At 44.3% G+C, this 16,424-nt stretch overlaps 1 protein-coding gene across 1 annotated transcript in view; it reads right to left on the reverse strand.

Moving 5' to 3' along the window:
* SKAP1 (src kinase associated phosphoprotein 1) overlaps window positions 1–16,424 on the reverse strand; it is a 706,029-nt gene that overhangs the window by 170,879 nt on the left and 518,726 nt on the right. The window contains exons 6-8 of the mRNA XM_082271509.1: window positions 3,899–3,982; window positions 1,006–1,130; window positions 855–918 (exon numbers count right to left, since the gene is read on the reverse strand). Of these exons, the coding sequence (XP_082127635.1) occupies window positions 855–918; window positions 1,006–1,130; window positions 3,899–3,982 (273 nt within the window). The remainder of the gene's footprint in view (window positions 1–854; window positions 919–1,005; window positions 1,131–3,898; window positions 3,983–16,424) is intronic.

Here is a 16,424-nt window from a genome sequence, read left to right on the forward strand (position 1 = left end):
GCTATAGCAGAGAGAGGGAGTATACCCCCTGGGACTGCCCATGGGTCTAGCCAGAATTTTTTTCTGCCTAGTGTCCTACTCCTGTAGGGGGCAGTATAACCCAATGGTTATGAATACCAGATACCAGGAGCTTTGTCCGTCAATGAACGAAAGAGAAAATTATTTGCTCAAGAAAAATGAATATAGCGAGACATGACACCAAACATACTGAAAAATAGATTATAGACTTATGAATAATTTATCATCACATCTGCCCACTCCTGTTACAAGTCTAATTTGACTTGGCAGTAAATGTTTTACCATTACATGGAATTAATATTCCATATAGGTTATTAGCATGTATTAACTTTCATTGCATATTATATAAATCCTCAGCAATGATTGTGCATCAAAAGAATCGAACACACGGTATATCTTACTTTCGGTGAGTGAGTTTTCTGGATTTTAATACATTTTATACTGAACGTATTACACTATGAAGTGTCTTTCTATCTATGTTGGAACGTTATATCTATTGACGGCCATATACAGTATAGTGGAATCTGCTTAAGGGTGGAAGAGTGTTGCCGTTCGATCGATTGGATTCTGTAACAAGTGCCTTTTACCACTGTGTGTAGTGGTCCATTCTGGATGGTAAGAGTCAGCTGCTTTTCTATACATTATCCTATTACTGTAAAGCACAGGTCTATTGTTTTCAAGGTTTCCTACGCTGCTGGTCTATTGAGAAATGTAATTTTTCTCACCAGCATATATTTTTTGATCTTGTGGAATTCATAACACTTCCATATGCCTTAAAATTGGATCACCGTTTAAAGAGATCTTACACGTGCACAAAAGTGTGAAGTTACACTCACCTTTCACCAAGAACTGTATTTGGTCAACCCAGTCCCTGGCCTCTGCTGGGCTGGCAGCTGTAAACTGACAATTGAAAGAAGATAAAAAAAAGTGTTAGGTAGGCAATCTGAACTCCTCTATCCCTTTTAAATTTCAAGCTCGGGATATTACCTGATAACTGCGGCTACCCGGAGACACAAGCTCAAAGCAGGAATCTCGACGAGAGTCTTTTCGAATGTACGAAACCAGCTTAGCGCTACAATCCTTTACCAAGAAGCCTCCTTTTGGAACTTTTCCTATAATTGAATGTGTTTTATGTTAAATGGCATCATCCTAAAGCATTTACACATCGTAATATATGCATTTGATTTGCTAGTTAGGTTGAGCAATTCTTCTAAGAAGACCTATCCCCGTGCTATCTATTTTAGGACTAATCTGATCTGTACCCTACTTTGTTGCCCCATGTTTCACTCCTCCTCTAGCTCCCCTTTGTATATGTCAGAAATATTCCCAAAGAACATTTACCACAGGCAGAAAGACTTGTAAATTAACCATTTCAGCTCCGGAAGGTTTTACCCCCTTAATGACCAGGCCATTTTTTTGTGATTCGGCACTGCGTTATTTTTAACGAAAAATTGCACAGTCGTGCGACGCTGTACCCAAATACAATTGATATTCTTTTTTTCCTACAAATAGAGCTTTCTTTTGGTGGTATTTGATCACCTCTGCGGTTTTTATATTTTGCGCTATAAACAAAAAAAGAGCGCCAATTTGAAAAAAAAAACAAAACAATATTTTTTACTTTCTGCTATAAAACATTCCCAATAAAAAAATTAAAAAAACATATTTTTTTATCAGTTTAGGCAAATTTGTATTCTGATACATTTGTGGTAAAAAAAATCCCAAAAAAGTGTATTTCAATTGATTTGCGCAAAATTTATAGCGTTTACAAACTACGGGATAGATTTTTGGACTTTTTTTTTTTTCTTATTAGTAATGGCGGCGATCAGTGATTGTTAGCGGGACTGCGACATTGCGGCGGACAGATCAGACCCCTAACTGACATTTTTTGGGGACCAGTGACATTAATACAGTAATCAGTGCTAAAAAATATTCACTGTTACTGTATTAATGACTCTGGCAGGGAAGGGGTTAACATTGGGGGTGATCAAAGGGGTTGATGTATGTCTAACTGTGCTTACTCACTGCTTAGCTGAAACTCCTGATCTCTCTCTGCCTGTATGACACAAGACCTCCTGCTTTGTTTACATAAGCAGGCGGGTCTTCTGTCAGTTTCTCTGATAATCGTGAGAGGCCAGCGGCGATCCCCGCAGCTCCTCCCGTGGCCCGCCTCCCGCTGTGTCTAAACACAGCAGGAGCGCAGCTCTGGCAGGGCATGGGCGCCGCTGAGACCGAGTGCTCAAAATCACTGACTTAACTTTTCCAACAGTATGTGAAACTCTCATAAATTAGTAGGGTTAGGACAGCAAGTAATACATGGTGCTGTGAAGGGGCCTTGCAGTTCGTGCATGCGTTTGCAAAATGTGTGCTAACTAAGCCCCTGTTTTTAATGCATACTGTTGGACAGGTTAAATCGGTTGGTTGGTGAGTTGAGCTGGGAATTTCCTCTGTTTATGTCTTTCATGCGTTTTCCTGTCCATGTGCTCCTTGCTGTGAAGGTCAGTTATAGATGGGGGCAGGGGCCATTTCTTTGTTACTGGGGTAATATTGGGGGGACACTGGACACCTTTGCTGCCATTGTGCTATGTGCTGGGTGTCCATGGTGCCCCTTGCCCTTTGGGGAGGATTGGGCTACCTCCAGGCCCACCTGCCCCTAATCTATCCATTAGAATGCACATGCTTTCATTGTGGAGACTCTCATAAATTAGTAGGGTTAGGACTGCAAGTAATACAGGGTGCCGTGAAGGGGCCTTGCAGCTTACGCATGCGTTTGCAAATGTGTTCTAACTAAACCCCTGTTTTTAGCGTATACCGTTGGACAGGTTAATTCGGTTGGTAAGCAGACTGGTTGGTGAGTTGAGCTTGGAATTTCTTCTGTTTTTGTCTTACATAGCTATCCAGAGACACGGAGAGAACGCCACCTAGCATGGAGTACACGACCGATGCGGGCAGTTTATTATACTCGGTGTCAGAAGTAGGGTGACAGTGCAATGGGGCAAAGAGTGAACATCAAGTTCTGCTACAAATTGGGGAAACCGGCGACGGAGATGCATGAAATGTTGGTGCAAGTGTACGTGTCGGAAGCCGTGAGCAGAAAATTACGCTTTTGCGACAGGAAAGAAACAACTGAGAATGAGTCATGTTCGGGTCGGCCGTTGACAAGCAGAAACCCAGACATGATCCAGTGAGTGCGACAAATGCTAGCCTGAGATCGGCGACTGACTCTACGGTTGATGGTGGAGGAATTGGGCATTAGCAAGGACACACATGATGCGCATCATCGTCTGCGAAGATTTGGGTAAGCAGAAGATCTGTTTCCAGTTTGTGCCGCACAACCTGACAGACGAACAGAAAGCAAAATGGTTGGAAATTTCTGTAGACTTCATTACCATGTGTGACCAGGATCTATCCTTTATGCGAACCATCTATACAGGGGATGAGACCTGGTGCTACCAGTTAGATCCAGAATTTAAGAGGCAATCAATGAAATGACGTTCACCGTCTTCCCAGCGACCCAAAAAGAGTCGCCTGAAATAGTCCAAGGTCAAGACAATGTTTTGCGGAAGCGGCGGCAATCCAAGAATGTTCTGTTCAGCAGTTCTGTGATTGATTCCTAAAGAGGCCTTTTCTGACAGTTTTCAGAAGCTTTATGAACGTTGCCAAAAGTGTGTTGTGAACAATGGCGCTTATTTTGAAGGCAAAAAAAAGTAATTTGTTTGTATCTTCTGTTTTGTTAGTTTTCTGATATCAGTCACCAAACTTTTTAGACACAACCCGTATTATCACATAAAACTATCTTTAGTCCTTCTCTCAAACCCATTGTGTGGAATTCCTCTTTAGTTTATAATCACTGATAAATTCATAATATCAACTGATCAGTTACCTTTCTCACTGGAATAGTAACAAAAGCTCATGTTGGTAAGAACACACCACTTCTTTCGCCATTCTGACCCAAATAAACCATGGTCTGGAACAAAGAATAGATACAAAATTAGAAAATAGGTTTTATTGCCATAGATATATAAATTAGAATAGAATCTTAAAACTGGGACACCTTGGTTGTGTTGGGAAGACAGGGGAACATTACAGGTATACTATTAAATGTCCAAATTAAACGCATATTAAAAGTAAAAATTGTCTCCATTTCTAATTATATTTTATGACAGAAATGTATAACTTATCAAACCACCAAAAAGCTCTGCTATGCTTAGAAGTGCTCCCTCAGCACATCTAGATATAAAAAAGCAGTAAATGTTAACTGCTGGTAAAAATGGGATTTTTGACTTACCATAAAATCCATTTCTCTGATGTTCATTGATGGACACAGCTCTTCATCTTCCTGACCATAGGGTTATACTGTCGCCTACAGGAGTAGGACACTAGGCAGACAAAAAAGCTTGAGCACGCCTATGGGGCAGTCCCTGGGGGTATACTCCCACTTTCTGCTATAGGTAGTCAGTTTTGTAACAAGCAGTATCAGAAAAAATCCTAACTCCAAAGAGGGGCAGGTGCTGTGTCTGTCAATGAACATCAGAGAAATTAATTTTAATGTAAGTCAAAAATCCCATTTTCTATTTCATTCATTGACGGACACAGCTCTTCATCTTCATGACTGTAGGGATGTCCCCAAGCAGTGTCAAACATGAGGCGTGGGAACAGCAGAAAACAAGGCTAAACATAGCCAACAGGTAACTTGGAGCTCAACTATTAACAACTGGTGCTCACCTGAAAAAAAAAAACACCCTCAAAGAGGACAAGTCCTCTAAACAGCAGCCTGCAAAACTTTGCGTCCAAAAGAAGTGTCCGACACATCAACTTTATAAAACTTTGTGAATGCATGCACAGACGACCAGATGGCCATTTTGCAAACCTGCACCACTGACGCCTGATGACGGAAGACCCAGGAGGCACAAAGAGCCCGAGTAGAGTGTGCCCTGACAGGGAAAGGAGGAACCTGACCCTTAATAGAATAAGCCTGAACCACAGTCTGTCTGATCCATATAGCAATGGTCGCAGCAGAAGCAGTCAGCCCCTGGCAACGTCCATCCATGAGGACAAATAGTGAGTCTGATTTCCTAAATCACTCCGTAGCTACGAGGTACACCCTTATTGCCCGAACCACATCCAGAGAATGCAAAGCAACTTCCTTGGGATGCTTAGGCTTGGGACACAGGGAGGGAAACACAATGTCTTCATTCAGATGAAAATCGGAGACAACCTTTGGAAGAGACATGGCCGAAGAATCACCTTATCCCTGTGAACCACTAGATAAGGAGAACGACAAAACAGCACTGCCAGTTCAGACACCCTAAACGCAGAAGTAATAGCCACCAAACAGGCCACCTTCTGGGACAATGTAAGCAGGGGAATCTTTGAATTATTTCAAAGGGGGGTTTCTGGAGAACTGAGAACACCAAATTGAGGTCCCATGGTGGCAATGGAGACCGCACTGGGGAAACCAAGTGAGAAAGGTACCCACCAAGGAGTGTGTGGCCAATGGACGTTAAAAGAAAACCACCAAGGCCGAGACCTGGCCCTTGATGGTACTCAATGCCAGGCGCTGCTCAACCCCTAACTGGAGGAAAGTCAAGATCTGAGTCACCGAAAAGGAGCGGGGGGTGAACCCTTAGGGATTCACACCACACAATGTAAGTCTTCCAAGTACGATAGTAAAGCTATCTATAGTAGTAGATTTTCTAGCTTTCAAAAGCGTAGCAATCACCTATTCAGACAACCCTCTATCCTTCAGCACCTGTCTTTCAACAGCAAAGCCGTCAAAGCCAGCGACTGTAAAGCAGTATCCGTAATCCCTTCTGCCTCGATCCTGTGCAGGAGTCTCGGCAGAAGCTTGAGAGGAGAAAAGGCGTAAATGCCAGATCCCTCCACAAGGAGTACCAGAAAAAAAAAAAAAACATTTTTACATGTCCGAAAATATCGGCCGATACCGATATCCGATGACCAAAATATCAGTATCGGCATTAAAAAAACGATATCAGTCATTCACTAGTCATGTTATTAAGGTCTCCATCATACTATGCCCAGCTCTGGCTCTACTGCCTTCATGCTAATGTGCAATATTTTGCACATATGCGTTAAGGCAGCCGATTCATTTTAAAAGGGCTGCCAATGCACAGCAATGAAAGAAAGAAACATATCCCTGCAGCAGGTTTTTTTCACCTTTTTTTTTTTGCACCTTGCAGTAGGTGTGCTGCCATCTATTGTAGTTGGGTACTGGGATGCCATTCTACATTCATGTGCATTACTACAATGCAATAGTGTGCAGTAAGCCAAAATGTTACAACCATTACTTAAGGTTACCCTTTTTCAAAAATAAAATTGCCTTTTTGAAGATGGGCCTAAAAGTTTTCTATAGATTTAAAATGTTGTGGTCGCTGGCAACACACAGAAACAAATTTGTAAGAACAAAGAGTTAACAGGATACAAACCTTATTTGTAATATAAGAATATACACCGATCAGTCATAATGTTACTGACAGGTAAAGTGAGCGATGAGTTGAAAGCAGAAACAAATGGGCAAACAAAAGGATTTGAGCGACTGTGATAAGGGCCAAATTGTAATGGTTAGATTACTGGGTCAGAGCAACTCCAAAACTGCAGATCTTGTGTGATGTTCCCGGTCTTCATCGGTCAGGACCTACGGAAAGTGGTCATAGGAAGGAAAACCAGCAAACTTAGAACATGATCATGGGTGGCCAAGGCTTACTGATGTATGTAGGGAGTGAAGGCTGGCTGTGTATTCTAATCCAATAGAAGAGCTGCTGCAGCTCAAATTGCTGAAAAAGTTAATGCTGGTTGTTATAAAAAGGTGTCAAAATACTCTGGTTTCTCTTCAGAATGAATACATCTTTTGCCCTTTACTAAAGATTTCCATGTAGAGAAACAACTATTTTAGTTTTTAGTGTATGGGGCTTCGCAGCTGCAGACTGGTCAGGGTGTCCATGCTGACCCATGTCCACAGCCAAAAGCACCTACAATGGGCACATAAGCATCAGAACTAAACCAAAGAGCAATGGAAGGTGTCTTCCAGGTGTTGACTTGGCCTCCGAATGTTCCACATCTCATTCAAATATGGGGGATATGCTGGAAAAACAAGTCTGATCCATGGAGGCCCAGCCTCACAACTTACATGACTTAAAGATCTGCTACTGACTAGATACCACAGCATACCCCTCAGATGTCTAGTGGAGACCATGCTCAACAGGTCATGGGCTTTTTGGTGCCAAAAAGGAAACCAGCTCAGTATTAAGTGCGTGGTCATATGGCTAATTGGTGTATATGTCTTCATATATATTTAACTGCCCGCCCCCTAATATTGATCCTCTAGTATGGAAGGATGTGTGTGCTTACCACATTGTTCAGTGACTTAATCATAATTTTTTTTTGGATAGGCAGTTTTCTGTATAATTGGAAAGCAGAGTGGAAAAGCCTATCCAGAACTGACAATAGAGTTGGTCTTTATGGCAATTCAGTTTCAGCACTCCATGGAGATGTGCTCTAAATACCGTTGGATGAAGCACTGACTCAGAGAACAGTCGTGTAAATGACATTTTCTAAAAGTCCCCAGAGACTAGCTTTATAAATCCCCAACCTCTCCTTCCTGTTTCAATGAACGTGTCACAGACAAGCACAAAACAACTCCGTAATCCAGATGGCCCATGAGACCAACGTTCTTTCCCCACTTATGGTATGCTGCATGATTTCTCCTGAGCAAGATTCCTTCACATTGTAGCATAGGAGAAGTTTTCGCATAAGCAAGCATGCAAAGTATGACATCCAGCTTGGGCTGCACTAAAGACTCAAAGTGTATGAAACCCTAACAATGAACTCTTCTTGCTTGCTCCCTTTTGGTCTGCTAAATATGCAATAGAAAGCCTTTCATTAGATCTGTCCAATAAGTGCAAAAAAGTAGTTAAAAAACAGAAAATAAGGATTTTTGTACTCATAAAATCTTTCTCTTGGAATTCATTAGGGAACATAGGAGACATTTTGTTTATACTGCCATTTGGACACTGCCAAACAAAAAAACATTGCTTGGCCTGGTATAACCACTCCCTTCCCAGTATGCCTCAGTTTTGTAACAAAGCTACGCTCAGAGCAAAACTATAACCACTGAGAGTTGGACAAGTGTACCTCAATGAACTCCAAAAAAAAAAATAACATAGCAAAAAATGCTAACAGGCCCACTGCAACACAACAAACAAAAATACTGGTGACTGCCTGAAGCTCAACGAGGACCTTATGCCCAAAACTGAGGTCTGAAGTTCCACCCAGTAAAACTTGATGAAATGTGAACAGAAGACCAGATGGCAGCCTTGCAAACATGGGAAACAGTTGCCCGATGCTGAAAAGCCCAAGAAGCACTCAGATCTAGTAGAGCGTGCTTTGACAGAAAAGGTTGGAACCCGATCCCCAAGACTATAGGCTTGAACAATGTCTGCGCCACTGAGAAATGGTGGTGCGAGAAGCTGGCTTCCTATCACAGGACCCATCTGAGATGACAAAGCGAGTCGTCTTCCTAATTGAAGCAGTAGCTCTAAAGTTTCTACCAGACGAGGAAGAGAGATTCCCCTCTGAAGTCCTGTTTGAAGTGAAAGGCTGGTTTCACCACCTTAGGAAGAAAAGAGATTTCTTGGCCTCAACACTACATCGTCTTAATGAACAAGTTAATTTCAAGATAATGCCACCTGTCCAAACACATAACTTGCAGAGTTGATAGCAACAAGTAAAGCGACCTTCTGAGTAGGAGTGGAAAATTAAATATTGTTGATAGGGTCAAAAGGCGGTTCTTGATTTAGTAATTCTGATCCCACGGAGAGACAGGTGAACCTACAGGGTGAACCACATGACAAAATCACACTGTACAAAAGTCTTAATCAAAGAATGAAAGGATAGCAGTCTCTGGAACAAGATCAAAAGTGCCAAGATTTGTCACTTAATAGTCCAGACCTAATTGTAAAAAGGTCATGATGTGCCTCACAGAATATTTTTCGGGATGGAAGTTTATTTCCTTGCACTAAGCAAAGTAGGTCTTCCATGTGTGGTGGTAGACATTCTGGGAATTGGACTTATATTTTAGTGTAAAAGGTATCACTAATTCAGAGAAGCCTCTATCACTCAAGATCTGGGATTCAACAGGCAAGCCATTAAAGACAGCAATCATTGTGCTAAGCGGAGTATTGGGCTACCAACCTGTCCGCCTCCGACTCTCTCATGGTATGGGAGGCGTTTAAACCATCTGCCCGAGATGTCTTTATGTCCATCACTGGCATTCTTAGGAAAAATAATAAAATTTGTACTGAGGAGCTTGAGACTGCCATGCTGCGGGCGGAAGCAGATTACTCTGACTGCCCCACTTCTCAAACACATACTCACTGGCTTCATGCCCGTAGGGCTTATGAACTTAGTTTATTGGATCTTACGCAGAAACGCATGTTGTATACTTCACAGAAACTGTTTGAACATGGTAATAAGGCTGGACGTTTGCTGGCCTATCTGGCACGTCCAGAGCGCTCCCCCACCGCTGTCCAACAAATTCGTCTTTCTCCGACGGAGGTGGTGGACGCTCCCCATGCCATTCTGGATGCCTTTGTCTCCTTCTTTACTAGATTGTATGCCTCTACTGCTCTTTATGATGATGACTCCCTGTCTGGTTATCTGGCTGATATTTCTCTTCCTACATTGTCTGCCCAGTGTAGTGAAGACTTGGAAGCACCTCTGACACAGGAGGAAATAGAGCTAGCCATAGGGCAACTCCCTCCGCACAAAACCCCTGGCCCAGATGGGTTTTCCCCTGAATGGTATCACACCTTTAAGCAGTTCCTGAGCACCCACCTCTTGCGCACCTTTGAGGCGGCCCTGGAGGCGGGTATTCTCCCTCACTCTATGCGTGAGTTCCTGATTGTCCTTATACTGAAACCTCGCAAGGATCCCCTCGAGTGTGACTTGTATAGGCCCATCTCCCTGATTAATATGGATGTGAAGATACTTGCTAAAGTCCTTGCCAAGCGCCTGAATAAGGTGATTCCTTCCCTGATTCAGGATGACCAAGGTGGTTTCATTCCTAGGCCGTTTGACCCGTATGAATATCCGTAGGCTCTTTCAAAATTTGCAATATCCCCAGGCCCATTCTACAACTCGAGTAATTGTTTCTCTGGACACTTGTAAGGCCTTTGACAGTGTGGAATATCCTTACTTGTTCCGTGTACTACATCTTTATGGCTTTGGGCCCTGACTGATTGCCTGGATCTGGCTTCTATACACCGCCCCAGTAGCTGGGATTAAAGTGAATGCCTCGGTCTCTCCGCAGTTCTCGATCTCCAGGGGCACACGCCAGGGCTGCCCCCTATCCCCTCTCCTCTTTGCTTTGGCAATTGAACCCTTGGCCATACGTATCCTGTCAGTTCCGGATATTCATGGCCTCATTATTGGTACGATTGAGGAGAGGATATCACTTTACGCTGACGACACCCTCGTCTATCTGGCAGATCCCTTGGACTCCCTATATGCCCTATTGAGAGAGATGGAGGACTTCGGTAGATTCTCTGGCTTTCGGATCAATTGGTCAAAATCTAGTCTCTTTCCCTTAGACCCCGAAGCTGAACAGACCATCTACTCGGGCTCCCAAATCCAGGTCGTCCACTCATTTCGCTATTTGGGTGTGATAGTACAGTTGCCCTTGCATTCATGTTAATAACAACTTGTGCCCCCTCATTCAGCAACTTCAACAGCGTACTGCCCAATGGATGGACCTTCCCCTGAACTTGATAGGTAGGGTTAATCTGATTAAAATGATCTTCCTTCCGAAAATTTTGTATGTTTTAGCCAATGCTCCCTGCAAAATCCCAAAGTCCCTTTTTAAACGCCTTGATTCCCTCTGCACCTCATTTCTATGGCATAAACGGTCTCCCAAAATAGCCCTGGCCACCCTGAAGTTGCCTACCCACTTGGCCAGACTCGCCTTCCCTGACTTTTATCTCTACTACTTGGCCTCTTTATTGGTGGTGTTACATAATTGGCTGCACCCTTCCTCTCATAACGCCTGCACTACCACTGAGGCAGCTATTGTCGCATCACTTGAGTCCCTACATAACATTGTGTATCGTAAACGAGTCCCACCATGTCCGGGCACTTCGATGTTGCAAACTACTCTATCTCTTTTCCAAACTGTGGTCCAACGCTTCTCCACAGAAGCTTGGACCTCCTCACCCAATAACCCAATTTGGCACAACCCATGCTCCCTGAACTGCTGAAGCTTACTTCCTCCTCCTTCTGGATTGCTAGGGGGGTCAAATACCTCAATCATCTATACGATGCCCGGGGGTTTCGTTCCTTTCAGCGGCTTCGGGAGACCTTCGACCTCCCTTCTTCATCCTGGTTTTACTACCTCCAACTCAGACATGCTATGCGGGCCCAGTTTGGCTCCCTTGTAACCCCTCTACATATGGCTGCCCTAGAGAAGTTGCTTAGAGACCCTGCCACTACTAAATTAATCTCTCAATACTATTCCTTCTGATTCCAGCCCTGGATTTGTGAGAGCACAGGCTCGCTAGTTAGCCCTCTGGGGAACTTGAGGATGACTGGACTGAGTTTTCCGAAACTTATCACAAATCCGTTCTCGCATCCAATGACCGCCTAATCCAAGTAAAAACGTTCCATCACAGCCACCTTACTCCCTTTAGAATGTATAGGCTGGGACTACGCCCCACTCCTGACTGCTTCCGGGGCTGTGGGGAACCTGCCAACTTTCTTCACTGTTTTTGGTCCTGTCTGCGGGTGTCTATTTTTTGGTCCGAGATTGACTCCTTCCTGGCCTCTGCCCTTGGTGTCCCTAATATCTTACACCCAAAGAACTGTTTGCTGGGTGTGTTTGGGGATCTGACGGTCTCTAGACACACGAAGCGACTGCTACGCATTCTTTATTTTTATGCCAGAAAGACTATCCTACTCAGTTGGAAGGGGCCGGCGGGGCCCACTGTGACCACTTGGCTCCAGTTGATTAACAGCTGCCTCCCTCTGTATAAACTAACATTTGAACTGAGGGGTCGTCCTCATTTATTTGAAAAGCTCTGGGGTAGCTGGATATCTAGTCACCTTACTCTGACTCCCTCAGGAGTGGGCGACTGATCCTTCTCCTTAGCCTTTTGTTTGAATGTGTTACTCTCCTCTGACCAGTCCTGCTCGTTCTTTTGTATACATTGCTCTCTGTAACCTCCGCATTTGTACTAATATGATTCCCCATTTTTTTAAATTTTTTACTGTATCCATTAACGCTGATCATATCATTACTCTGTAATGGGGCGGGGTGTTGGAAGCCTGGGAGCGCCAACACCAATAGTTGCATCCGCTCGATCCTTGGTGATTGAGGGTTTTCTTGTTCTTTGGTACTGTTAATGTTTTTGTTCTGTGTTTTGAAAATTAATAAAAATATTGTATAAAAAAAAAAAAGACAGCAATCATAAGGCAGGCGTTAAACTGATCTTTTGGATAGATGATTCTGATGATCTGAAAGGACCCATGGAGCGTCTGCCAGTAGTCTGATCAAATCGGAATACCATTTCTACTTGGGCCAGTTCAGAGATGGGAGTAATACTCTCAATTTTGATTAATAGAGCTTCTACAGCAGAAGGCTCAGAGGTAACTAATGCTGCAGGCAGATCAGATAACAATTCTGGAGGGAAAGGCATTGAGGTATGCAAATAGCATCCTTGGTTGCTAAAGAATTAAAGATGCAATTTGAAAAGATCGTTCATAATTGAGGTAAAATGTTCCTGGGATAAGACTCTAAGGAACATATGGACTTAAGCAGGGAACAACATTTAAGGATGTCAGTATTAAGCCAGAGAGAGGGCGCATTGTAGACAACCTTGGAACTGTAGGTATATCATAAGACAGGGAGATAGAATACAACAGGACTGCTCCCCTTCTGTTTGGGATCGGACATGCTGCACTGCTTGGTAGGAACAACTTTACTCAGAATACCAGTTAAAATTCTTAGGTATGGAAAAAACAGCTGTTATGAGCAGGAGACTTTCAAACAACTGGAGGGGACCAGGTCACTGTAGGCAGCAGCAAGGACTAACCAAGGTAAAACTGTATATCTCTTGCAATTAGTAACAGTGGCAGGAAGGTGCTACCTCATTCTGAATGGCAGTAACAAAGTACAGCGTGAGTGACAACCCACCTAGTGGCATAGCACTAATTTCTTTTGATTGTTAAGTCTTTCCCTAGAAAGCAACAGAAAAAAGGGAATAGTAATGGCGTCCAACAGTTCTAATAAAAGAAGTAGCTCCTAATGCTCACCCTACATGGCCTACTCATAAAGGAGTACTTCAGAGACAGAATCACAAAAGAGGCTATACAGTAACCACAGCTCTGGACATGGAAAGTGCTGTGTGGCTTACTAACACAGTACACAAAGGTCTAGAAAGCACCGCAATGCACAAAACGGCTCGCAAATATGGTCAAGCTTTTTACAGTAGAGAAATGGTTTTCATCCTTCCGGGACACTAGCAAAAATTGAGGTATGCTGGGAGTGGTAAAGGTTATACCAGGCTGGTCATTGTTTTTTTTTTTTTTTGTTAGCCAGTGTTCAAATTCTCCTGTCGGCAGCAGTATGACCTGTATGTTCCAGAATCCTGTGTCCCTCAATATTTCCTTTAAACAAGAAAGTAAAATACCTGTGCATTTTGCCAGAAATGTTATGAGCTGATGATTTCCTGTGCTCAGTGCACAAAGAGGGGTTATGGTAATGAGGGGGGTTAGGGGAGGTCTGTGTTCTTCGTAACCTATTAGAAATGAAGTAGGCAGGGCTACACCACATTCTTAAGAATTTATAGCTGTGTTGTCATGTCAAAGAGGAAGGTAACAGAGGCTGAGTTCAGATTTAGTCCCAGAAAAAACATTTTGGAGTCTGGGACCAGAGCAGATTTTCTAAAATTGATGGTCCAACCAAACTCTTGCAGAGTCCGTACAATGATTGACAGATCTCCCACTAGAACGGAGTGGGAGTCTGCTCTGAAGAGGAGATTGTCCAGGTACCTTAGTACCGCATTCCCCCGCTGTCACAGTAATGCCAATACTGGAGCCAACATGTTGGTGAAGACCCTGGGGGCAGAGGCGAGACCTAAGGGTAACACCACAAATTTCCTCTCCTACAGCGAAGCAAAGAAAAGGCTGGTGTCCAGCGTAAATAGGGATGTGCAGATTTGCGCCCTCGATATCGAAAGAAACTAAAAAGTCCCCTTGGTGTAGGAACGCCACTACCTCTGTACCCACACAAAGCGATTCAGAGCCTTGAGGTTCAGAATTGGACGCACTTTCCCTTCTTTCCTGGGAACAGTAAATAGGTTTAAATAAAAACCTTGAAAGCGTTCCTGAGAGGGAACCGGCACAATCGCCCTTTGCGACAGCAGATCTTGTACCGTCTCTTGTAGATCCTTTAACCGATCTGAAGATAAGCGCAGATTGGACGAAAAGAATCTGTCCGATGGTCGAGACCTAATTCTATTTTGTAACCCGATCAGAACAGCTCGTGTGCCCTTTTGTCCTGAATCAAGGAGGTCCCTGGTTACAGACATAAAATGAAGACATCCCCCCACCCCAGATATGGATGAGGGCGTCCCTTTATGCAGACAGAGTTTTGTCCGCAGATCTGGAGAGGCCTGTTCTTGGTGAACCCCCAGATGACCTAAATGGCTTAGGCCCTTTCTCCTGCATGCCGAAGGCAAGAAGAGGCTGCCTGTGTGATGAAAAATAAGGGCCCGTCTATTATGCGGTGACTTGCCCTTAGCGGATAGAGGAAGAAGAGTACTCTTCTCACCTGTGAGTCCTTTGATCAGTTTCTCCAACAGAGACCCAAATAGGTGGTCCCCCGTAAAGGGGAGATCTGATAGAGCCTTTTTAGAAGCCTGGTCCGCAGACCAGCTTTTTAATCACACCATGCATGGTTACTATTATTGCGTTTAGAACAACTTCACTGACTTGCAAAAATTTTGTCACAGTAGGAGGGAAAAGGGAGCACCTTTGCCGCTTTTTGGGGATTTGCGGTCCCCGAGGGGACCGGCGCCCCCCCCATGGTAAAATCTTCTGCACCACAATCAGTGTATCCACCAGCATGCACATGTGCAGTAAAAAAGGAATCATCCTCACCACAGAGCACCCGAAGTGCGAGGACGCAGACCCAGTAGAGTCGGCTTGGTCAGGCACTCGGTCAGCAAGAAACACCCGCTCCCCCCCCAAGCCTATAATCACCGCAGGGAGCCCAAAGGTCACCCCTGCCCCAGTCACTAACTCCCAGGGGGCCGGGAACTTGCTCAAAGACCCCAGTGTGCGATTCGGGCAGCCCGGTCAGCAACAACCGCATCCACCCCTCCTTACTGGAGCAAGTGGCAAAGCCAGCTCCTACCTAGCCCCGGGAGGGGGCACGTGGGGGTAGGTTGGGGACAAAAGACCACTGTGACTGTTAGAGGGGCTGGGGGAAAAGGAAGGAAACCCGGGGGTCCGACCATCCCAAGGAGGGGCCCACAACCTCCCCGAGATCGCAACAGCTATGGGGGGGTCACTACTTACCATACCAACGACAATCAGGTGGGCGCCACTCCAGACAGACTACCTCTCCACTAAGGGTGGGGGTGCTGATGGCCAAGGGGCACGCTGCGACTCAGGTCAAACTAGGTTGTGTGCGTCCAGGCGATATGTTTCACTCGCGGGCCAGCCCCCGTCCATTGGGGCTGTGTCGTGGCAAAGCCTAGCGCGGGGCTATAACCTGCACACACTGGCCGGACTGGAAGACCTTAAGGATCTAGGATATCCAGTCCGAAAACCCAGTCTGGCTGTTGATTGCAGTTCTGTCAGGAACATAACTAGCTAAAAAATTTAAATTTTAACAAAGGTGTTTTTTAAAATAAAAAAACAAGCTAAGACCGAAATCCCAGCCGGCAACTATGTCCTCCTCCTAAACTAGGCAGAAACAAACTGAATCCTATAGCAGAGTGAGTGGGTAAAGTTTTTTCCTGCCAAGTATCCTACTCCTGTAGGGGGCACCATAACCCAATGGTTAAGAAGAATATGGAGCTGCGTCTGTCAATGAACGAGAGGGAAATACTGATTTTAACTCGTAAACAACATGTGTCAGAAATAGGCTTGGCCCTTAAGTGGTTAACCTTTCAGTGAGCAGTATTTAAAGAATGTATATTAACCCCTTAGTGACCATTCCCCAGAACAGCACAGTAACCCTTCAATGGCCAGTTTACAGAGGATTTACATTACCCCTCAGTGACCTCTATCCCGTGAGTATCAACTCCTAAATTACCACTCTTCATTGTATACGCAATTACTCAACGACCTGTCCCTAGAGTGTGTATATTAGCACTACTGTGACCAATATACAG

Source organism: Pelophylax lessonae (assembly GCF_965119305.1).
Source record: "Pelophylax lessonae genome assembly, chromosome: 11".
In the NCBI taxonomy this organism is placed as follows: domain Eukaryota; kingdom Metazoa; phylum Chordata; class Amphibia; order Anura; family Ranidae; genus Pelophylax; species Pelophylax lessonae.